Source organism: Zalophus californianus, chromosome 2, assembly GCF_009762305.2.
Source record: "Zalophus californianus isolate mZalCal1 chromosome 2, mZalCal1.pri.v2, whole genome shotgun sequence".
Classification (NCBI taxonomy): Eukaryota; Metazoa; Chordata; class Mammalia; order Carnivora; family Otariidae; genus Zalophus; species Zalophus californianus.
The window spans coordinates 61,097,530-61,122,072 of NC_045596.1; the positions used below are offsets into that span (position 1 = coordinate 61,097,530).

A 24,543-nucleotide genomic window follows, 5' to 3' on the forward strand; every position below is an offset into this window, starting at 1 on the left:
ACACCAACTCCTTGCCAATTCCCTGCACTGTTCCGCCGATTTATCCCACCTGTTACCGTTTTCCTGCTGGCTATCCTTGGACTGAGATCGGTTCGGGCAGAGGGGAGGGGGCCGGAACTAGGTCAGTAGAGATGAAGAGGGAAGAATGGACTCGAGAGCCACTGCCTACACCAGAAGGAGCATGCCTGACTGGATGGGGTGGGCATGGGAAAAAGAGTCAAAATGACACAGGAATCTGGCTGCGAGTGGACCAGGGAAGAGAAGGTGTTAGGGAAACATGGAACACGTTATAGTCCCTCAACACGGAAACAATTTTTAAACCAAAAAAGTAATGTAAACATTTGCTAAAAAAAAAAAATAGATATGCTATTTTTATTTATTTTTTAAAAAACATTTTTTTTTAAGATTTTATTTATTTGCCAGAGAGAGAGAGAGCGTGAGAGCCCAAGCAGGGGGAGTGGCAGGCTGAGGGAGAGGGAGAAGCAGGCTCCCCCAGGAGCAGGGAGCCCGATGCGGGGCTCGATCCCAGGACCCTGAGATCATGACCTGAGCCAAAGGCAGATGCTTAATTGACTGAGCCACCCAGGCGTCCCTAGATATGTTATTTTTAAAAGACTAAACAGTTTCTTCCTCAAAAAGTAGAATTTTCAACAATAAACATTCATGACCACTGTCTGTGCCCGGCAGTTAAAACCAAAACATACTAAAAACCAGCAGCCTGAATGAATATTCTGAAGGCTGCTTAATTCCAATTTTCCTATTTTGTTTGATAAAGAATACGCACCTCCATTGGATGTGACACCACTACTTGATAAAAGATCTTCATTATTTGATTCACCAGCTTTTTGTTCCATATTAAATATTGCTACCTCTTCTTAGAGATCTTGAAATATGAGTGCTTCCCTGTTTGGTTCTTTTAGTTCTTATCTATAAAAGACAGGGATTCAATCTTTATTAATAAGGTATTATGAGAACAAAATTCATAGAAGAGGAACTGACTTTGTTCATATTTCAAATTTAGTAATAACTCTTTACCAGGAAAATATTTATACAGAAATATTTTATCACTACATAAAATTAATGAGTGAATAGAATCTTATTGTAGAAATTGTTGCTTTTAATATCTAAGTAGCTTATTAAGGACAACCTGAAAATCAAAAACTAATACTTTAATTACGATGATGATTAGCACTCTGGTTACATGGTCAAATAATGGTAGAAAGTATCTCAGTGAAAAGTCACAAATTAGTTTTAAAAAATTCACAAATCAGCAAATCGGAAATCATTAGTAAAAGCTGAAAAACTTCTTTAATATCAAACAGTGCTCATAATTTTAGATTAGGCCAAGAAGACTTCTGGGTTTGGAGAACAATAGTGGTGGCCTGATCCCAAATCTCCCCCTCATCCTCTGAAAACAACTATAAAATCAACAAGGAGAACAAACGCATAGAAGCATATGGGCTCTATGCCTTCAGCATCCCTAGATGACAGAGATTACTACAACCTTCAAATCATCTGTTAGCAGAGGGAAAATGTTTTCCCAAGTTGCTCCTACCGTCCACCCGCGAGCCCTGTGGGCATGTAGGTATGCAGAATGGGAGAGGAGACACTGGAAAACTGAAAAGGAGCAGGGGGAGCAGAGGGCTGGAGGCAGCACAGACATATGCACCCCAGAAAGTGAGCAGGAGAAGCCAAGATGTTAGGCTCCGGTTGCAACTAGGTAGTCCACAGCCCTGGCTATCCAGTAACAGCTTGAAAGTGAGGGGGGCCAGAAGCAGCAGCCTCAGAGAAGCAGTGTTTCTGGAGAAGAAGAGATGATCTCCCCAGCAGACATGGCCACAAAGGAGGGAGTAGGGACAATTCAGGCACCAGCAGAAACAAAGAGCAGCAAGATATGCCAACCCTCTTTCTACCCCTCCCACTCCTCCACCACCACGCATGACAGAAGCTGCCCAGAAGAGGGCATTCTCAAACTAAATCCTGTCCACAAGATGAACAGGAATAGATACAAGCAGGCCACATCCACACAAAACTATTACAAGATATCAGAAAATGTGAACAAAATCTTTTCTGCTGATAAAAAGTATCCCCCTCCCACTGCACTGACAATCATGAGGTCGAAGAAAACTGTAACACAACACTGCAAACCAAACTGGATATCCGCAAACAAGCATTTGAGCATATGAAAAATCACCCTTGAATCAGAAATGTAAAGCCAAGACACACGTAAAATAAGCAAGCAAGCAGGAAGGAATGAAAGGAGAGTTGGCCGAAATCAGGAAAGAAAGAGAAGAAAAGGACAATATTGTATCAGAAAGGAAGCCCAAATTACAGAGGAGGCCAGGGGAGGGCAGACTGTAATGAAACCTTAATAAAGGCCCTGAAGAAAATCAGGAGAACAGAAGATGAAAATGGAGGAAAACCAGTGAAAAGGCTGAAAAAGAAAGTGAATGAGAGGGGAGACAGGCAAAGGAGACCGGACATCATTGGTGTCCCTGAAGAAAAAAAAGTCAAAACCCTGAAACGGAACTATTATTTAAAACTATAACCCAAGAAACTTTCCTAGGAATAAAAGAAGCCCTGAATCTACTACACATTTTTCACACTAGGGAATAGCGACCAAGAATGATCAACTCTGAAACATATCCTAATAAAACCATATTTAGAATTTAAAGATGAAAAAGTCCTTAGGGCCTTCAGGCAAAAAAGATGAAATAATTTACAAAGACAAGAGGGTCAGGATGGCATCATATTATTCAAAAATAACATACAAAGCAAGGCAATAGTAGCCAGCATTTTAAAGAAACACAAGGAAAGAAAGTACAAACCAGCTATATCCTGCTAAGATTTTTGAAAGAGTCAAAGCCATAGAAAAACAGTTTAGAATGTGCCAGAACACTATATACATGTGCACCTTCTGAGGAATCTGCAAGAGGAGGTGAGGCTTCATCCAACCAGAAGATGACTGGTAAATATGGCAAAGGGTGAACTGGTGAAAATCTTCTGTTTTTTTGTAGGCTTTAAATTTTCTAAAATAAAATTTGTAAAAAAAGATGAACATGAGCATTAAAAACAAACAAACAAAAAAAACATGGGACGGCTGGGTGGCTCAGTAGGTTTAGTGTCTGCCTTCGGCCCAGGTCATGGTCCCGGGGTCCTGGGATCGAGTCCTGCACTGGGCTCCTTGCAGCAGGGAGTCTGGTTCTCCCTTTCCCGCCACTCTGCCTGCTTGTGCACTCTCTTTCTGACAAATAAATTAAATCTTAAAAAAAAATGGGGGGGGGGGAAGTGTGCAAAAGGTCTGATGGTGAACATTACCTATTCAGTTGTAAAGTTGAGACTAAAACATGGGTACAGCGGTGCCACTGAAGAATAATATATAAATATTACATGTGTGAAAAAGGAGAACAAATGTAACTTGAAATGGGAAGATAAGTGATAAAAAACAGGAAAAGTAGAAGACCACTGGTTGTCAAAAAATATCATTTAAAACTGACAGAAAGCAAAGAGTTAAGTAAAAGGAAAAGGGGTCTGTCTATAGGTGTATTACAAAAAGCATTAATGTGAAGAAAACCACTAGAATAAAAATACAAACCTTCTCAAGTGACAAAAAAAAAATTTTTTTTTTTTGAGAGAGAGATCAGGGAGGAGGGGCAGAGAGAGAGAGAGAGAGAGAGAGAATCTTAAGCAGGCTCCAGGTAGAGCCTGACTGGGAGCTTGCTCTCACAACCCTGAGTGCCCGAGGTGCCCCAACAAAAAAAATTTTTTAAAGAAAAAGAAGAAACATAAAAAAAACCCACAGTAAATATAATATATAGTAATTTTATCACCAGAAGATAATGTAAGAATAATGTGACAAAATTTAGACCAAACATAAAAGTCATATCAATAAACATCACAGGACTTAACTTGCCTATTCAAAAAAAAGGATTTTCAAATTGGCTCGTAAAAAATTTCAACTCTGTCTCTATACAAGAAGACACTTAAAGACACTGATTCAAAAAGACTGCAAATAAAGTGATGGACAAAGATTTGCCAGGAGAATGAAAACAGTAAGAAAGCACCAGTTAAAATCCTGATACCAGACCAGGTAGTCTTCAAGGCAGAGTATTAAATAAGACAAAGAGCACTTAAAGTTAAAAGCCACAATCCACAATAAAGATACAACTGACTCTATGTACTATTTAACACACCACCCACCTTAGATAAAACATACATTACAGGAGATGCGTTAAGGACGAGAAACACAGTGATGAGGAGACTTTAACAGACTGCTCAGTATGAGATAAGTCACGCTGACAAAAAGTAAGAAAGGATATAAAAGATTTAGATGAAATCATCACTAAGGTAGACTTCTCAATATACATCAAACACAACACTTTGATAATAGAGAATATACCTTCCTCTCAAGCACACATGGAAGGAACATTGACAAAAACCAATGATATTCTAGGACACAAATAAAAGATCAGCAGGTTCCACAGACGCCGGGGTGGCTCATTCAGTTGAGCATGGGACTCTTGGTTTCGGCTCAGGTCATGATCTCAGGGTGGTGAGATCGAGCCTGGCACCAGGCTCTGCACTCAGTGCTCAGCGCAGAGTCTGCTTGAGATTCTCTCTCTCCCTCTCCCTCTGCTTCTGCCTCCACGCCCCTGTGCACACGCACTCTTTCTCTCAAATAAATAAATCTTAAAAAAAAAAAAAAGAGATCAGCAGGCTCATAAAGTAAAAATGTTACAAACATTTTCTGGTCACAAAGTCATAAAAGTAGAAATGAAAACCCCATTTTTCATTTTTGAAATGAAAACCCTAAAGCAAAAAGGCCTTTCCACCTGGAAATTCAAAGACCTCCTATTAACTTGTGTGATAAAGAGAATATAAAGGGAAATTAAAGAACTTCCAAAAAATAATGACAATGAACACACTACATAAGCATCTGAGAGACAGTAAAGCAGTGAAAAAAGGAAAACTCCTGGCCTTAAACACCTATTTCAATAAAAATGACAGAATGATGATAAGTGAACTAAATTTCTAACACAAAAAGAAAAAAAAGTAAAAGAAAGCACAGGGTAGGAAATAATAAAGATACAAATTAATGAGGTAGAAAACAGAAAAACAATAAATCAATGAATCAGAATCCTGATTCTCTTTAAAAAAACCAAAGGCGTGATGGAAAGAGGAAGGTCACATATGACATATTGCTTATCATTTTTATAGTAATTCATGATTGTAAGCACAGTGGTAAACATTTTTTTAAACCCTGTGAGCTAAAGAGAATTTTTATTGAACAGAATTCCTTTTTATTTCACTCACAGTTTCTCCCTTTTGATTACTTAGATGCCATCTGTCAAAACTACAGTTAGATAAATTCTACCTTAATGTGTTTCATACTATCATTTTTAGGAAATAAGTAATAGGTAGGGAGACATTCCATATAGAATTAGAACAAATGGAATGTTAATCAAGATTGCTAGGCAATTCAAATGTTCTCAATAGAAGATTGCTATGGTGTGTGTGTGGGGGGGACGCTCTCATTTAAACAAGTTTTATCACAAATGTTTGCTGTATGATATAACTTACACACTAAAATGGCATTTGGGGATTCTTCAGGATGATGAAAGACACTTAGAAAATTCAAATTACTGAGTACTGTTAGTATTATAAAATACAGCTAGATCAAAAATATGAAGGAATGAGCAGGACCGGGAGAATCACAGCCCAGTGTTGGGAGTTATACGCTGATTTGCTCTGCTAGATACCAAAGTTTCTGGGAAACAGAACCCACGAGTAAGGTAAGCAGAACTGAAACTAAAAGTTGGAGAATAGATAAGAGAAGAAAGGAGGAGATTTGACTTTAGAATAACCTGATATAAAAAACCAAGTATGGGGGCACTTGGGTGGCTCAGTCAGTCAAGCATCTGACTCTTGGTTTTGGCTCAGGTCATGATCTCATGTGTCGTGGGACCAACTCCATGTGGGCTCTGCGCTCAGTGGGGGGCCTGCTTGAAGATTCTTTCCCTCTGTCCCTCCCCCAACTTGTGCTTTCTCGCTCCCTAAAATGAATACATAAATCCTTAAAAAAACCCCAATCATTTGTTTATTTTGGATAAGATGATGAATGTAATAAACTCATTAATTCAGTATCCCCTGATAGGTTTTAGGCCATTGAAGAGTGGCAGCCCTTCAGGGGAAAAATTTTTTTCTTAGAAAATTAACAGTTTAAAAAAAGAAAAGAAAATTACTAGTTTAAAGAAAACAGCATAGGTTTATTTACTTAAGCAAGAATTTTTAAATGAACATTTATTTTTTAAAGATGTTTAGTACTTCAATTTGCCAATGCTGCTGGTTAATGAAATCTGTCTTTAAAAAGGTATTTGCAATTCACATTTTTATAATTTTAGACTGACCATATCCTCAATTTGGTCAAATCACTCAGTGTTTCTCTACTTTCATGACACTAAGAATTGAAACATTTTTCCTATTTTCGGGCATAAAGCTTATTAAATTATTAAGGATTTCTGGCAAAAGAAAGCTTTTTTGGCCACAATAAGACATAAAGTTGTTAAAATGCTGCATTTTGTTGATTTGGGGATCATAACACATAACTTACATATGTTTGATTAAATCTCTAAGTACAAAGCTGAGATCTTGGCCTCTTTGGGTATGCCCAACACTTACTACCAACAATTCTGCTGGATTTAAAATTATGAATAGATTCACACTGAAAAGAGCCTTGAATTTCTGACAAGTAACAACTAGGTAAAGATTCTACTCTGGTTATTTGATTGGAGTGTTGCAAAAAAGGCCTTAGAAACCACAGACCACAAAAAGACTTTTGTGGAGGATTCCTAGATTTCTCAACTAATGACTCAAGCCCCTAGGCTGCTGAACCATCCCACTTTCCACAGAAGCCTGAGACTGGGGATTTTATAAAATTGGTCCATACTCTCAAAGAACGAGTCTGAAGATATGTTTTCCTTAGGAATTTCTAAGGCACTCCCACATTGACCTGAATACAACATACGTACACTGGTGCAATCTCAGAAATGCAATGAGGAGAACAGTTGATGCTAACACTGCCTTCCCTGCTCGAGTTACTGTGAAGTGCTCATTAACTTCACATGGCTCTTAATGTCTGCTCTCTCAATCACATTCTTTCTCTCTAGATGTTGTTCCTCGACTATCAGGGTTCAAATCCTAGCTCTGTGATCTATTGGCTTTGTGACTGTGACAACAGTATTTAACCTATAAGACTGTAAGATGGAAATAAAGAGTGTGCACCTCAAAAGAACAGGAAAAGATAACTCGTGTGCAGCCTTACTATATAGTACTTGCCTCAATCTATATGCATATAGTATCATATAACAGGATAGTAAAACATGAACAATACTGTCTTTATAATTTAGGCAGCGTATACTAACTCACTTTCCCATAATAAATGGCTATATCTTCCTATTCATCTAGAAAGAAGCTATTAAGTTTCATATAGGTCCGCTAACATCAAAGAAAGTGGGTTTAAACTGCATTGAGTAAACACAGGTACTATTATCATCTAATAGAGAAGTAAGCTATTTAAGCTATACTTCACCAGTACATAATACTATCTTGTAAAGAGGCAGTATGAAAGAAGGACAGGATTTAAAATTGGGAAACTTAATTCTATCACTGGTTACCTGTGAGAGCAGGGGCAAATCTTCTCATATCTCTAAGCCTCAATTTCCACCATTACTAAATGAGAATGCAGTTGTTTTCCAAACTTTTTTGAAGCAGACGAAGCCTTTCTTTATATTATCAGAGCCCCAACTACACACCCTCCTCTCTGCCCCAGAGACAGCTTTATGGAATGCAGATGCTCTGCTGAACAGAGTTTGAAAACCACAGAGAGAAAGCCCTTGTAGCTTTATTATCTTAGATATTCCAGCCAAGGCATTCATCAAGCTCAAGGCTTCAGGCTCTAAAATAAATTAGATATAGGCATAGATATAATAAATTAGTATATCATTTGTATATGTTCACAATTCTTAAATATAATTCAAAGTAAAACAAGAGATACCTTAATATATGGATATTCTTATTTTCACTTATCCTATTAACACCTGCAAAAGAAAATATTTCAAAATTTGTGTATTAACATATAACCATACTTTATTATCTAAATTGTATTATTTTTTAAAGTTTAGTTCACAAGTTCATTTTCATCACCTGAGATCCTGACAATACCTAACACACACATACACACATACATAACCACCACCACCACAAAAGCCTTTAAGTTCTTTTTCCTTTGGGCTTATCTTATATATGAAAGTATATTTGAATTAATAGCCTATGGCACTTACCTAGGCTGTGTTTGTACAACAGAACCCGTGCAAGTACATGCTCCCTATTGGTCCAATGCTAATTTTGATGGTACAGATCTCACTGGCATTCAAGATAACACACCAAGTAAAACCTTGCCCAGACCTTGCCAGACCAGACCTTTCTAGGTATAGTCCGAGCTGACTTAAATTGACCACCTGAATGTCTTCTGACCATTTAAATTGATTTTCAATGCTTGGAGATGCTTTGACCAGGCAACAGCTCTTGAGCTTGGTTAGAAAAGTTGCTAGGCAGAATTCCTATCTGGTGAGTCAGAAATAGGTCTATAAATTTTAAGCAGTGAAGCTGAGATGACAAACAACCAGAATTTTTGGCATATCTCAGGGGAAACTAAGTGAACAGTTGCCATGTTGGAAAAATAAATGACAATATTCTCTGTGCAGAATTAGGATTAATCAACAGAGGGAGACAGGTTCTAGTACAAGGTGGAGATGGACTTTCTAAAAGCTACAGCACCTTTAATGAATATGTGGAGAACTTCCTTGTGAGGTATTCAAGCTGAGAGGGGATGAGCATTTGTTGGGATGACAATTGACACTGGGTACCCTCTCAAGGGCAGAGTGTTGGATTAGAAGATCTCTAAAATCTTCTCCAACTTGGACGTTATATGCCTTCCTATGGAAAACATTCAGCGGAAAAAGGACCAAAAATATAATGATTTCTCACAAGCGATTTTAGTCAACAGCAGAGCCAGATGGGGCCAATCCTGCCAGCAGGTTTCATGCAACTTTGTAAAAAAAAAATTGGGGCTCTGGATAAATTTTAATGAATAGAGCTGTTCCTTACCACCTCTGCATATATTTTTACAGTCATCTTAAATTCATCTTATCCCACATCTGTCTCTTCATATTCCCACCAAATCTGCTTTCTAAGGTGTTGTCAGATAAAGACACCATAAACCCAACTTCCCAAGTTAAGACACTTCCATGTCTTTATTCATCATCTATTCAAACCCCACATCCAATCAGTCACCACATTCTGTCGAATCTATCTCTGTAATACCTTTTAACTCAGCAAAGACAACTTAAGTGTCATCCTTAAGTCACAAGGAAGGAGTGCTCAAATATGAAATTTAGTTAATTTTACTTCTATATTCTTTCATGCTTTAATCAGCTCTTCCCAGACCTACTACAAAATACTTCAAAGGGATCTTTCTAGTGTCAGTTTCTTACAATCTTTAAGAATTTCCTTTAAAATCAGATCCTTTTACCCTATCTTACTCAAAATCTAAAGTCTGAACTAAAACTAGCACCCAAAGCCCTTCAGGATCTGGCCTAACCAACCTCCCGGCTTCATCTCCTGCCTTTCCCCTGACACATAATGTGCCTCTACTAGAGTCTACCTGCTACATCCTGAGTGTATACTGCTCTTCTAGGATTCTGCTTTTATTTATAATCCTCTCTTAGCTCTTCCTCTCCTTCTTAGCAAAAACCTCCACTTCAGTTTTTAGGGTTGTGGGAGTGGAAGTTCAATACTATATTGCTGGTAGCAATGTACATTGATCCAGTCCCTAAAATCAGTGTTCAGTAATAAGAGAAAGAAAACTGCCTAATGCCTCTGAAAACAATAATTTACTATATTCGGAGGACATGCTCTCCTTACTCTTTCTACATCAAAAGTAATAAGCTTCACTTAAATTATTCATGCATACAAAGCACTCAGCACAGGGCCTGCCGCATAGGAAGCATTCAATAATTATTACTTACCATTGCTGGCATTCTGATAGCTTAAAAATGTACTGCTGCTATGAATAGTGCTTTTGTAAATACTAGAGATGAAGCTAAGATCAAGACCAAATTTCTTCCCTCACAGATCTTATATTACGGTGGGGAAAGAGAGACACTAAAGAAACAAATCAGGGGTGCCTGGGTGGCTCAGTGGGTTACACGTCTGCCTTCGGCCCAGGTCATGATCCCAGGGTCCTGGGATTGAGCCCCATGTCAGGCTCTCTGTTCAGCAGGGAGCCTGCTTCTCCCTCTCCCTCTGCCTGCCTCTCCCCAGATTGTGTGCTCTCTCTCTAATAAATAAATAAATAAATAAATAAATAAATAAATAATCTTTAAAAAAAACCAAACAAATCAAAAATATAATTTTGGAGAGGGATTCAGTGCAATGAGGAAAATAGCACAGGGAGTGGTATACAGAGAGTTGAGGCTACTTTAGTTAAGGTAGGTCAGGGAAGGCCTTTCTGAGGAGGTGATATTTGAGCTGAATGTCAAAAAGGAGTCACCCCCACAGGGGACTGGGGAAGCTCCTAAGAGGAAATACCACATGCAAAGGCCTTGAGATGAAAAGGGCTTAGTGTTTGCTGACTGACAGAAAGGAAGCAGTGAGGCTACCACGTAGACAAGGGGGGTGAGAGGCCTGCTTATGGACAGACAAATGTGTATCATGCCCGAAGGAGTGCTTCTTATCAGTTTCTTTCCTAAATTATCCTGAGAAGGTGTTGGTGAGTTTGGCAAGGGGTAGAACTCATGGTGCCTTGAAAAGGATGCTGGGGTTTATTTTAATTGCAGTGGAAAGCCACTGGAGGATTTTAATCAGGGGCGAGTGAAAAACACACTGAGGGGAAGTAAAGGCCAGTTAGGAGGCCACTGGAGTAGCCCAGCAGAAGGACTAAAACCTAACTCCAGAGTGCACCAGGGGTCAAAAGTGGGTTGGTGCTGGGTTTGAGAATGCTATTACAATTACAATTAGTGAATGCTAGGGCATATAAATTACACCTCAGAAAAGCAAGTCAGAAAGAAAGCAGATTGGCTACTCGTTGTAGGTTCATTGTCATTATGTTTTGTGGAGTAAGAGTGGGGGTGCATATTAGCTGCCTGGGTCCTGGAAGTCAATCAATTAAACCTCAACACTGGTTTTTTCCTATACCATGAAAACTTCAAAGTGTGTTAATTTCAAGATGACCAGAGGTTACTTTTAGCCAGATTTTAACATCCCCACCCATGGAAGCACAACTGTATTGCCTACTTTCCCTAGGCTTGGACCTCAATCCCCAGGTGTCTGCAACTGTAATTTAACATACATAAGATGGATATCCAATAATGTATTAGCTAAGAACCAAGCTTAAGTTACCTTTATTCTCTTAACCAGAGCAAATACAGTGATATATTAATAGGAATACAAATGAGAGTCCAAAAATTGCTTTAAGTGTTAGACTAGTTCTTTCCTATGCACCTAATTTATTTTCACTTCTAGCCAAATTCCTTATTCAAGTCTTTTCCTTGAGATTTACAGGGTTCAGGAAGATATTTGGTAGTCTCCACTACTACACCTGTCATTGCCCCAGCTGGAGAGCTTTAAAATTCCATCAATACAGGATTGATTTTATGTGATTTATAACAATTAACATATAGATTAGTTTCCTGTAGTTGCTGTAACAAACTGCCACAAGCTTGGTGGCTTAAAATAATAGCCATTTGTTCTCTCACAGTTCTGGAGGCCAGAAGTCCAAAAGCAGTCTCATAGGACTGAAATTAAGGTTGTTGGCAGGGCTGTGCTCTCCCCGCAGGTTCTAGGAAAAAATCTATTCCTTGCCTCTTTGAGCTTCTGTTGGATGCTGGCATTACAAACTGACTTATGGTTTCATCACTCTGACCTCTACTTCTGTGGTGGTACTCTAGTCTCCTCTTCTGTATCGAATCTCCTCTGTCCTTCTCTCTTTTTTTTTTTTTTTAAGATTTTATTTATTTATTTGACAGAGAGAGACACAGTGAGAGAGGGAACACAAGCAGGGGGAGTGGGAGAGGGAGAAGCAAAGCAGGCTTCCCGCGGAGCAGGGAGCCCGATGTGGGGCTCGATCCCAAGACCCTGGGATCATGACCTGAGCCGAAGGCAGACGCTTAACGACTGAGCCACCCAGGCGCCCCTCCTCTGTCCTTCTCTTGTGAGGACACTTGTGTCTGCATTTAAAAAAGTGCACCCAGATAATCCAGGATAATTTCCCCATTTCAAGATCTTTGACTTCATTATATGACTTCATTATACGTAAAGACTCTTTTCTCCCTAGAGCGTTTACAGGTTCCTGGGACCAGGACCTGATATTTTTGAGTGGCTCTTACTCAACCTACTATACCATATGATTGGGGTCACCTGGTTTGGGAATATGTGGTTCACAGAGGCCCGATTTAATAAATTGTGCAGTTTTAAAGTGCGTGATTCTAACATACTAGACAACACCAAGTCTTCTTTGTAAAACACAATAGTAATCACTTTGCACATACCAAATAAATTGTCCATTTCTGCCCTCAATTTATTTGGAGAGTATAATATCTCTATGGCATAAAAAACATCTTATGCACAACACAAATAGATAACTGTGTAAGATTAAAAACAGTAAGTGTGGTAGGAGGTTGGAAGGACCAGGGACCAGGACCCCCACCCCATTACTTTACACCCAGAAACAGTCCTGCCTAGCTAGTCTCTGTGATTCATGGTGGGCACTGGCCCTTTCTTTCCTGAATCATCAGCTGATAGAGAAAGCAAGAAGTGGTTGCCAAGTCAAAAAACCCTGAGAAATAGTGACAGACTTCATTTTTCTTCTACTTTCCCTTGACCTTAAGGTACACCAAGATGCAGGAACAAATCCTGGAACAGCTTGAGTGCTGATGTGGGACAGAGTTTTGTGGAAAAGGCTGGACTCATTTGCGAACTCAGCGTTTCTAACTGATGCTGATAATGGGGCAGAGCCAAATTCTTAATGTCACTTACAGGGAGGGCTCCAGTGGACAGAGCCCTTACACAACATTTATTACAATCCCATTGTGGATGCCAGGTTGATCCCTGTCCAAGGCTAGACATTCCTCTTTATCTCCATGTCTTCCCCAACCCATCCCCGTGTCTATGAGAACCGGAGTAGGAACAAGAGTTAGCGGGTAATGCTGGGACAGGATCCACGGTTATTACCCCCAAGAGTGGAATACTTTTGCACAAGGCCCTCTGGTCCCAGAGTTACAGCCCCTGTCCCCAGAGGTCTTGCGATCCCCGAACACAACAGCAGTGCCTTCCGTTCAAGAAACAATTTATTGGGCATCTGCCATGTGCGAAACAAGCACAAAGCCTGGAAGGTTCCAGAAATGAAGATGCGCTGCTCCGGGTCCTCCGGAGCACGACCCACCCCTCACGCGTCCCCGCGCCCCGCCCCGCCCCCGTACCTGCAACCCACACCTCATTCTATGAGACCGGCCGCATCCCCGCGGGGGGCGCCGGCGGCGCGGCGGCCGCACCTGCGTCGACCCGGCGGCTGCGGTGGCGGCGGCGGCTCCTCCTCGTCGGCGGCGGCGGCGCGGGGCGCTCTGCCGCCCCACCTCCGCGCCCGCCCCTCGCGGCGCTTGGGCTCTGGCCTCCACCCGCTCCACGCGAGCCGCGCGGGCGACCGTTGGGCACCTCCCGCCCCCCCCCGACTCCGCCCCCCAGGGGCCGTCGCCGGGGCAACCGAGCGCCGTCGCCCCCACCCGCCGGGCCGCCTCCACCCGGAGCCCTGACTAAGGGGGCTGCGTACGTCAAACCCGGCCAGTCCTGCCCCAGCACCGACCCTGGATTCGGGCCACCACCTGTACTCTCCGTTACTCAAGGCCTCTCACTGTTTTTTTCAGCCCCGTAACCGGTCTCCCCGTCCTCCTCTTGTTCCCCCCCAACACGTGCACCCCAACGCCCCCAGACCATTCCCGCGGTTGTCCCGCAAATCTCAAATTCTTACAGACCCACACAAATCCTACGTCTGCGTAATCGCTAAGGGTCAAGCCCAGCCCTGCCGTAGGGCCTGTCAGGCCTTCACCCGGCCTCACCCTCACCCTGCCTCAGCTTCTGACCCTTTCTCCGCTCCCACCCTTCATTTCCCATTTGGCCATTTCAAGTTAACAGAATTCACATTTTGCAGCTCTGCCTCTGCGTATGCTGATCCTCTGTCTGGAACGGCTTTCAAGGTTCAAGTGTGTTCCCAGGATAGCTGACCCTCTGGCCTACGGAGAGTTGTTTCCTCCGCTGTGTTTCAGTTGCTCTCTGTCGTCATCTCTAACATAGAATTTATGGGATCAAATGATTGCACACTCAAACCTCTCAATCCTGCCCAAATCAGTGCTCAAACGGAAGGACTCCAAAAGGCCTGAGTGTGATGGATGCAATCCGTGTTGTTAATACTATTAGCAGTCACATTACACAGACACCTACGGCGAATAACTTTTTCTGTCTAAATTGATTGGAAATAATAAATCTTGCATTACTTAATGTAACTAGGGATTTTAATAAAATAGTATTAAGTGCCACTAAAGATTGCTTTTGATCAGACCTATAATTTAAATTATTTCATTTACTGACCCAGAGAGATTTAAGATTACCTGTAGAATTAAGTATTTTAATAGAGAATGCAGCCGTATTAAGTGGAAAGGTAAATGCTCTAAGGTTTTTTTTTTTAAGATTTTATTTATTTATTTGACAGAGAGAGACAGCGAGAGAGGGAACACAAGCAGGGGGAGTGGGAGAGGGAGAAGCAGGCTTCCTGCCGAGCAGGGAGCCCCCGTGCTGGGCTCGATCCCAGGACCCTGGGATCATGATCTGGGCCGAAGGCAGAAGCTTAAGGACTGAGCCACCCAGGCGCCCCTAAATGCTTTAGGTTTTGTAGCTAAACAGAAAGCAATTTTAAATTTTTTTGTCTTAATCCTTATTCCATCAAAGCATGAGTGTTATGGCAAGAAAATATTTTAGTTACTAATACAGGATTTCCATTGGAGTCTTATGTTTATATTTGTATGCCGGACCCTAAGAACTAAGTTCCTTTTTCTTGTCTTTTTGAAGTCCTTAATTAACATAATTTGTTAATTAGAACTGTATAAAACAGTTTAGCGGCACCTGGCTGGTTCAGTCAGAGGAGCATGTGACTCTTGGTCTCAGGGTCCTGAGTTCAAGCCTACGTTGGGTGTAGAGATTACTAAGAAAAATAAATAAACTTAAAGAAACCCCTATTTAAAACCACATATATGTAGGAGATTATGTGTACTGAATTTTCTTATACAATTCTCTGCATTTTGAAGTGTCTTGAAGTTTTACTTCTCAATATTTTTTATGCTGAATTAAAAAGTTTCTTAGCCTTTTCAAATAGAGAATTTAAAGATGAAGGTGTCCAGATTTCCTTTAACATTCACTCAGACATTTCACATATATTCATAAAGTACTTGTCACATGCCATGTGAAAGTGTTGAAAATATTGCCATGAACCAGATAAAGTCCCTATCCTCATGAAGTTTACCTTCTTTATTTTATTTTTTTTAAGATTTTATTTATTTATTTGACAGAGAGAGAGACAGCAAGAGCAGGAACACAAGCAGGGGGAGTGGGAGAGGGAGAAGCAGGCTTCCCGCGGAGCAGGGAGCCCGATGCGGGGCTCGATCCCAGGACTCTGGGATCATGACGTTAAGCCGAGCTTAACGACTGAGCCACCCAGGTGCCCCATGAAGTTTACCTTCTTCTAGAGGAAGATGAACAATGCACCAAGGGACAAAGGGACAAGTTCAGATATGTCTGACAATGATATTGTTATGGAGACGGGGTAAGGAAATTAGGGAGTGTGGGGTGTGTCAATGCAAAATGAACAAGTCTTTTTTAAAATTATAAAGAGAAAGGAAAAGAATTTTATTCGAGCTCAAGTTAAGACAGCTGCCTGGGATGCACCATCTTCACAAAGAAGAGAGTGCTCCAGGAAAAGAACGCTTAGTACAGAGTTATATATGGATTTTTTTTTTTCACATAAAGAGTTGCAAATCATCATGATGAAGGACATTCCAGAAAGTTACAGGCTTTATGTTATGTTTTTAGTATGTGCAAGGCCGTATGACTTTAATCTTACAGGAACCAGGAAGTCTTTTTTCTTTTTCTTATCTTTAGGTTTGAAATGCTCCTTTATGGTTATATTTTTAACAAAACAGAAGTACAGTGTGTGGTGTGGGGCAGAAATAGAGCCCATGCTTTGAGGTTTTGCCGAGTCATTTTCACCTTGGTAATGCTAAAGTATAGCTTCCCTGGGAGCCCAGGAGCAGGGCCCACAAACATGAAAAGTTGAACATTTTATCAGGTGCCATTTCATAGTGTGCTCTAAGAGTGCCTCATTGATAAAGTGACACTGAGCAGAGACATAGGACTGGAGGGAGAAGCCATATGTATAATGTAGACGGAACTTCCCAAGCACATGCTTGGTGTATTTGGAGAATCAGCCAAGAGGCCAGTGAGGCCTGAGCAGAGGGCACCAACAGGAGAAGGCTGGGGTTCTAGTCACATAGGGCCCAAGTCACCAAGAGTTCTTTAGTAAGAGTCCATGTCTGGGTCCAGGGTTGTTATTTGTCTCCCTTCACTGGCTTCCTACTCTGGACCAGACTCTGCGCTAGGCATTGGGGTGAGGGGGGGTGTTGGTTTATAACAAAGCTCCAGTTTCTGCCTTCAAGGAGACAGTACCCTTCTTATTGTTGTCAATCCAAATGGCTGCTGGCCTTTATGAAGTACAATTAAGAAGGGTGGGTTGATTCAAGGATGGTTCAGGAATAAGGAACCCAATCTGGTCTGAGCTTTGACACTAACTAAATAACCTTAGGCAAGCCATTTAACCTTTTAGAGCATTAGTATTTTCATCTGCCAAATATTAGATGTAGAAATTATTGCAAGACATTTTTCTAACTAAAAGAAAAAAAGAACTATGATTCTATAAAATCAAAGAACTTAATCTTAGTATAAAAGCATTTATTGGGCGCCTGGGTGGCTCAGTTGGTTAAGCGGCTGCCTTCGGCTCGGGTCATGATCCTGGAGTCCTGGGATCAAGTCCCATATCGGGCTCCTTGCTCAGCGGGGAGTCTGCTTCTCCCTCTGACCCTCTTCCCTCTCATGCTCTCTCTCTCATTCTCTCTCTCTCAAATAAATAAAATCTTTGAAAAAAAGCATTTATTAAAATTGTACCAGAAAAGTACTTCATACATCATAATCATGATATATATGTAGGGTCACTTAAAATTTTTAATTCATGATTTGCTTAGTTTTAAAAAAGACCTTGTTGGGGCGCCTGGGTGGCTCAGATGGTTAAGCGTCTGCCTTCAGCACAGGTCATGATCCCGGGGTCCTGGGATCGAGCCCCGCATCAGGCTCCCCGCTAGGTGGAGAGCCTGCTTCTCCCTCTGCCTCTGCCTCTCTCTCCCTCTTGCTCTCTGACTCTTATGAATAAATAAATAAATAAATAAATATATTTAAAAAAAAAGATCTTGTTTCCTAAAACACAGTTTTGTAAATAGGTGATAGTTAAAAATATGTAGTGTAGATTATCTAATTTTTTTTTAACCATTGTGGTCCTTTATGACTTTGAACTTAAAAGATCTTTGCAAAAGATTTTCAAAACTAAATGCAGTGCTAGACCAGAGTGACAGAGTAGCTTGGATTTTTAGTGTAGATATTTTCCCTTTCTGATTATGGTTTAAGATTTTCTATGTTAAGTCTTATCTGACAGCCTTAGTTCCCCAGTGCCTGGTACAATGTGGACACAAAGAAGGGATTCAGTATACAGTGGAGAGAAAATAAATGGCAAATCATCTCCAATAATTTTTGCAAGTTGATAGAGTATAGAATATTAAAGACCATATAGTTAATGTTCTGACATTCTTCAGAACATAAGAAATACATTTAATGAGAAAGCCTAAATTCATTCAACAAATATTTATTGAACACCAACTCTATATCAGGAACATCAGTGAACAAAACAGACCAAACCCTGCCCGCATGGAACTTAACATTCTAGTTGCAAGAGACAGGTCATAAATAATCATGATAACCTAGTTAACATATTAGAAGGGGTTAAGTGCTGTGGAAGCAAGCAAGAGGTTGTGTGGGATGGATGGAAATTGAAATAGAGGAGGGAAGACCCCCCTGCTTCCCAGGAATAGATGTGAGTAGATTTCTAGGAACATTTCTCAGCAGGGTGGACTAAGAAGATGAACAATTTCTAATTAAGGGTTTCTTTTGAAACTAGCTGTAAAAGAAGACTTTCATATACCTTCCTAAGTGCACGGAAGTTTCTACTCTTTAGAGTTGATTGAGGTTAAAATCAACTTTATTGAGGGGCACCTGGCTGGCTCAGGTGGTTAAGCATCTGACTCTCAATTTTAGCTCTGGTCATGATCTCAGGGTCCTGGGATTGAGCCCTGTGTCAGGCTCTGCACTCATTGAAGAGTCTGCTTGGGATTCCCTCTCTCCCTCTCCCTCTGCATCACCTCCTCCCCACATTCAATCTCTCTCTCTATCTTTCTCTCAAAGAATCTTTCTTAAAAAATCAACCTCTTTGAGGTATATACATCATGTACAATGGAATTCATTCATTTTAAATATACAGATTAATGACTTTTGAGAAATGTATACACCTAGTATCAAGCTCTCCAATCAAATGTAGAATATTTCCACCTACCTAGAAGGTTAATTTGTGGTCACTCTTTTTAAAAAACAACAAAAAAAGATTTTTATTTCTTTGAGTGACAGAGAGAGAGAGATAAAACGAGTAGGGGGAGGGGCAGAGGAAGAGGGAGAGAGAGAATCCCAAGCAGACTCCCCACTGAGTGTGGAGCCTGATGCGGAGCTCGATCCCAGGACCCTGAGATCATGACCAGAGCTGAAATCAAGAGTCAGATGCTTAACCAACTGAGCCACCCAGATGCCCCAGTCACTCTCTCTTTCAACGCTGAAATGAGTTTTTTAAAAAAATACAAGTTCTTGAGTTTGTTTTCAGGACAATTTATTTTACAGAAGATTGAAAAAGGAGGATAGAAGTAGGAGATAGAGGTCAAATAGGAAGTAAAATAAAGGCAGATCGTCTTTTCTCCTCTAGCCTACGTTTCTGCCATTGAGGTCAATCACCGTCATTACCAGTGTCTTTGAAGTTGTCTTTGTTTTTTCCAAAGGAAAGAAAAACTATACCCTTTATTGTAACCATCCAATGTGTCTGCTGAGTATATGAAGATCTTTTACTTCTTATCTAAGAAATAAAACAAGTGTATGGATATATTTTTACCAGCTTTTATTTATGTATTTATTATTTACTTTTTAAGTGCATGGCTCAAACCCATGACCCCAAGATCAAGACCTGAGCTGATATCAAGAGTTGGGTGCTTGACGGACTGAGCTACCCAGGCACGCCTCTACCAGCTTTTAAATAATAACCTACCATAATAATTCCTGTATCATTTATAACTTCTGTCAGATGTCTAATATTTAGTATGTGCTATCAGGTCTTTTCTGGTTCTTTATGCATCTGGCAATTTTGTGGCATCTACCCACAACCTTGTTCAGGAAGGGTAAGTGATGAATAATGAACTGATTATTTATAGTATCATATTTAACAATGTTTCTTTACTTTTTGCAAGTACTTTTAAAAAAAAACATTTGTTATTGTGGTAAAATGTACTTAACATAAAATTTACCACTTTAGCCATTTTTTTTAAAGTAGGCTCCACACGGGGCGCCCCCGTGGCTCAGTGGGTTAAGTGTCTGCCTTCAGCTCAGGCCATGATCCCAGGGTCCTGGGATCAATTCCTGAATTGGGCTCCCTGCTCAGCGGGGAGCCTGCTTGTCCCTTTGCCTGCCGCTCCACCTGCTTGTGCTCTCTCTCTCTGTCAAATAAATAAATAAAACCTTAAAAAAAAAAGTAGACTTCACATGTGGAGCCCAACATGGGGCTCAAACTCATGACCCTGAGATCAAGACCTTAACTGAGACCAAGAGTCAGATGCTCAACTGACTGAGACACCCCGGTGCCCCCACTTTAACCATGTTTAAGTACCCAATTCAGTTGTGTTAAGTATATTCACATTGTTTACAACCATCACCAACATCCCTCTCCAGAACTCTTTCATCTTCCCAAATGGAACTCTGTACCCATTAAACACTAACACCCCATTCCTCTTTCTCCAGGCCCTGGCAACCACCATTCTACTTTTTGTCTGTGAATTTGACTACTCTAGGCACCTTGAATACATGGAGTTTTATAGTATTTGTCCTTCTGTGTCTGTCTTATTTCACTTAACATAATGTCCCCTAGGTTCCTCCACCTAGTAGCATGTGCCAGAATTGCCTCCTATTTTGAGGCTGGATAATATTCCATTGTATGTATACGCCACATTTTGTTTGTCCTTCTGTTGACTGAGTCCTTGAGTTTTTTAAAAACTTTATTGAGGTATAATTTCCATTTAATAAACTGTATCCATTGAAAGTGTACCAGTCGATGTTTTGACAGAGGTATACACCTGTGAAACTATCACCTCAGTTGAGACACAGAACATTTTGATCATTCCCAAAAGATTTAAATTGATTGTTTTGATAGTTTTGCAACAACCGTTAGGATAAGTAGATGCTATAAGTTGCACACCTAACATCTATCTCTCCTTGCTCCTTTCTCAGAGAATCTCAGTTGTGTTTGGGTATTCAACACAACATTCTCCAAAGCTATGACGCTGCTTCAAGGGAAGTTCTAGCGGAGAGATCCCGGGTTATTTTATACTCATCTTTGGGCTTTATTTCTCTTCCAAGTGACTGTTTTCAGGGGAGGTTTCTTGGCATTTAGAGGTGAGGGGAGGTCTGCTGGGAAAGTCGTCCTTAATTTTAAGAAGGAGCCACACAAAGAGAGGATTCTTTTTGCCCCTGAAAGGTTGCCTAAAGATTCTGCAAACTCTAAAATAAGGCTGGGTTTTGGTTATTTGGGATAATTCTGAGATGCCCTTTCTAAGAAAGACTAAATAACCTTTTAAACCTCTAATTTATTATCTGCAGTTACTTCAATGATTATTTAGTGAGCCTGAAGAGCCACTAGATGTCACTCCTACTTTATTTTCAGAGATAATCTAGTAGCTTTTTCAATCTTAGAAATATTAAATTTAGAGGCATTAAAAAAAATCCAGTAAGTTAAAAGTCATATTTAAAATGCTAGCAAAGATAAAGATAAAAACATTAAACATTACTGTGAAAAATTAAAATCAAGAGATGAGAATTTTGAAATGAACAAATTAGTTTTTAAGTGATGTTAACAAATAGAGTGATGCATGGTTTCTGAGTCAACACAATGATTTAGGCAAATTACATTTAAAAGTGTTTAGTATAGGGATGCCAGGCAAATGGGAGAATCAATATGATGGAACTATTTTTCCCCTGGGGCCGTGCTCACAGTAAGAGGGCAACATACACTCAATTACCAGTAGTGGGAATTTTTCAGGTGGAGACAGAAAGGGAAGTTGTGAGCTGTTGTGAATCTATTTGCCATGAAGAAAGTATTTGGTTAAAAATAGGAGTCGTTCTGGGAGTTCTACTCACTAGATGGGTTGCTGCCCCACTCATGAATTGTTGAAGAAAGCCAATTCGATTTTTAAAAAAGGAATAAATCTAAATTAGAGGAAGAAGAAAGAAGGGAAGCAGTAGAAAGAGAGAAAATAAGGTGGAGAGACTTTGAAATTGCACTAAGCGTCCCTAAACTTTCTTCCAAACTAGGAAAAACCACAAAGGATTTCATTATGCCTTGCTTAGAACTCTTTCGGCTGCAAGTGGCAGAAACCCCACTCCAGCTGTTTAAAGGACAAATAAAGGACAAATAAATATGATCTCCTATAACTAGGAGTGTGGTGCCTTTAAGGATGGCTGTATCTGGTGAAGGCAGCAATTCTCAAAGTGTGGTGTGGGGGCCTCAAGGAGTCCCTGAGACACTTCGGGGTTCAGAAGGTCAAAATCATTTTCATAATAACTGAGACACTGTTGGCCTTTGTCTGCTTGTTCTTTCAAAAGTGTGTAGTAGAGCTTTCCAGAGGCTACCTGACTTGTGATATCAAACAGATAGAAGGCAGAAGTGGATAGTTGAATCCAACTGTCTTCTACTAAACTGGCCATTAAGGAGATTTGCAAATATGTAGAACAAATTCATGCTTCTCAGTGATTTTTTTTTGCTTGAGAAAATATAGTTGTTTTCAGTAAAATATGTTAGTCTGTTTAACATATGATGGCTTTTCTATTGTTAAGTGATTAATAAATATATTAACTGTTCTTTTCTGTTTTAATTTTCTAATACAGTAAATACCGATAGCTTTAACACACATAAACAAAATTTCTTTGGAGTCCTCAATAATTTTTAAGAGTGTAAAGTGGTCCTGAGACCAGGAGGTTGGAGAATTGCTGGCTTAAATGAGGTATAGTTGGGCCCAGCCCTCAAGTGGTATTACCAAAACACTGTTTCCATACCTTGAGCTGATTTCCTAGGTGTTGTCTTCCTCCCTCTCAGGCTTGGGATGGCAGAGATGACCTCCAGCAACTTCAGCATTGTCCCTACCAGGTTAGCAATCCCATAGGAGAGAATGTCCCTTTTTAATAGCTCTAGTAAAATTTCTAGTTATTATATTGGCCAAGCTTGAGTCATATGCCCCTCCATATGCCAATCATTTGAGCCAAAAGGCAGCTGATGTCTGGATCATATGTCCACCCCTGGAGACCAGGAGCAGGGTCAGCCCACCAGGACCACAGGATAGGTGAAGGCGTGGCTCCCCAGAGAGATACTGAGCAGACAAAAAACAAACCCTTCTTCAGAAAGCCTGAATCTGAAGCCAAAGATTTAGAAAGAAAACTACCCTGTTCTCTGTTAGAATCCTCTCCCTTCTACTGTCAGCATCTTGAGACACTAGGGTTGTTTCTCTCTCCCTGAGAAGTAGTGGGGGGGGGTCTAATTTCATTCTCTAATTAGAGCATGGGTCCAAATCACGTGCCCTAGCAGAAGGTCTTCCTAGGAATTAACAATGCTGGCCATATAGAAAGTTGTCTTTTTGCTATAAATTATGCAAAAGACCTACCTTAAGCTGCGATTCCTTTCCTAAGTGAAGATTTTAATTTTATGCCCACTCATGCTGTTTGCAGGAGGACTCCCGTCATGGCCTCAACCATGTCACAGCCTTGCCATGTCATGACAACCTTGTCATGGCCTCTATGTGTTTACCTCCAAAAACAAGGATATATTCGTTGACTCTGAGCAATGGAAGATGGGAGAAAAAGGTATTCTAAATCTGATCTCTCAGTTGCTATACATATCTACCAAAGGAATTTTGACATTTTTTTTCAGATTATATATCAATTTTTAATCAAGTATTTAGGTGCTAAATATATTTGATGATAATATAAAATAGAGGTTTTATCAGTCTATAAGCAGCTAGTTGTATTCTTCATTGCTTGTCTTTTCTTTTTTCCCTTACCTTTTGTTTTCGGCTTCATTACTTTTAATGTTAAATGTTGATTCTGTAAAATGTCATTTTTTACAAAATGAGTTAGGAGTAAGATCATAAGTGCCACAAAAATAATTTTCGGAAAAAAATTATTCATTAGGATACTAACTGTATACACACACACACACACACACACGCACTTTGAATAATCAAGTGAAAGAAAAGTCGATGTTTCTCCTTTTATTCTTAATTTATAAATTAAGCTGCAAAAGGAAGCAGCAATAAAAATTGCATCAATTACTATTAAGAGTCAAACAATATTTGCCATATACTTTCATTTGGCACACACTTTACCTTTCCACTAAAATACTGTCATTACATAAAAATGAGATTGTAGCTTTTTTATTGTTGTTGAGCCCTTCAGATGAAGTGTGTTGTACATTAAATATCATCTGGACTTATTTGCATACTATGTCTGCTTCTCTATTATATTTTCACTAATTATAAGTCCAAACATTCAAATTAAATTGATATCAAAATCCACAGTAATTTTTAACCTAAATTTCCAACATAATTCACATTACTACATACTTTTTTAAACAGTAAGAGTTTTAGCAAACATATCCCTTGGAAATAATTCTAAATTGTTCCCATAACTTAATGGCTGAACCTCTTTGTAAAATGTATAGTTATCTTGCACTGTTCACATTTTTAATAAAAAGCAGTAATGTTAAATTTCACATAACAATCCAAAATTCTATTGATAATCTAAACTTAGAATTTCAGCTGTGAGGACCTATTACTTGCCAGGCATTAAGTATATTTCTTTTCATTTAAGAACTAGGTAACAGTCTTGGAGTAGATAACAATTAAAATATAGAAGAAAGCCTGCTTCCTGTTCGTTTTGAGTCAGAAAAGCAGAAATTTGATGGGAGAGTCAAATTTCAAGATGAGAAGC

The 24,543-nt window shown here is 39.9% G+C and overlaps 1 protein-coding gene and 1 long non-coding RNA gene across 13 annotated transcripts in view; one reads left to right on the plus strand and one right to left on the minus strand.

The window, feature by feature from the left end:
* The window catches only part of CCDC158 (coiled-coil domain containing 158), a 98,517-nt gene extending 84,132 nt beyond the window's left edge, over positions 1 to 14,385 (minus strand). For 5 of the 12 annotated variants that reach the window (XM_027600200.1, XM_027600201.2, XM_027600199.2 and 2 more), the window contains exons 1-3: positions 13,536 to 13,697; positions 8,054 to 8,096; positions 785 to 927 (exon numbers count right to left, since the gene is read on the minus strand). In XM_027600200.1, coding sequence (XP_027456001.1) covers positions 785 to 854 — 70 coding nt within the window. In that variant the 5' untranslated portion in view covers positions 855 to 927; positions 8,054 to 8,096; positions 13,536 to 13,697. Of the gene's footprint in view, positions 1 to 784; positions 928 to 2,914; positions 3,007 to 7,673; positions 7,955 to 8,053; positions 8,097 to 13,535; positions 13,700 to 14,251 lie in introns of those variants that run through there. The other 7 variants (XM_027600205.1, XM_027600204.1, XM_027600196.1 and 4 more) reach the window with 6 other exon arrangements.
* On the plus strand, positions 5,540 to 24,543 carry LOC113925668. The gene is made up of 3 exons (XR_003521017.1): positions 5,540 to 5,792; positions 23,284 to 23,418; positions 24,424 to 24,543. It is a non-coding gene; the product is annotated as an uncharacterized LOC113925668 (long non-coding RNA).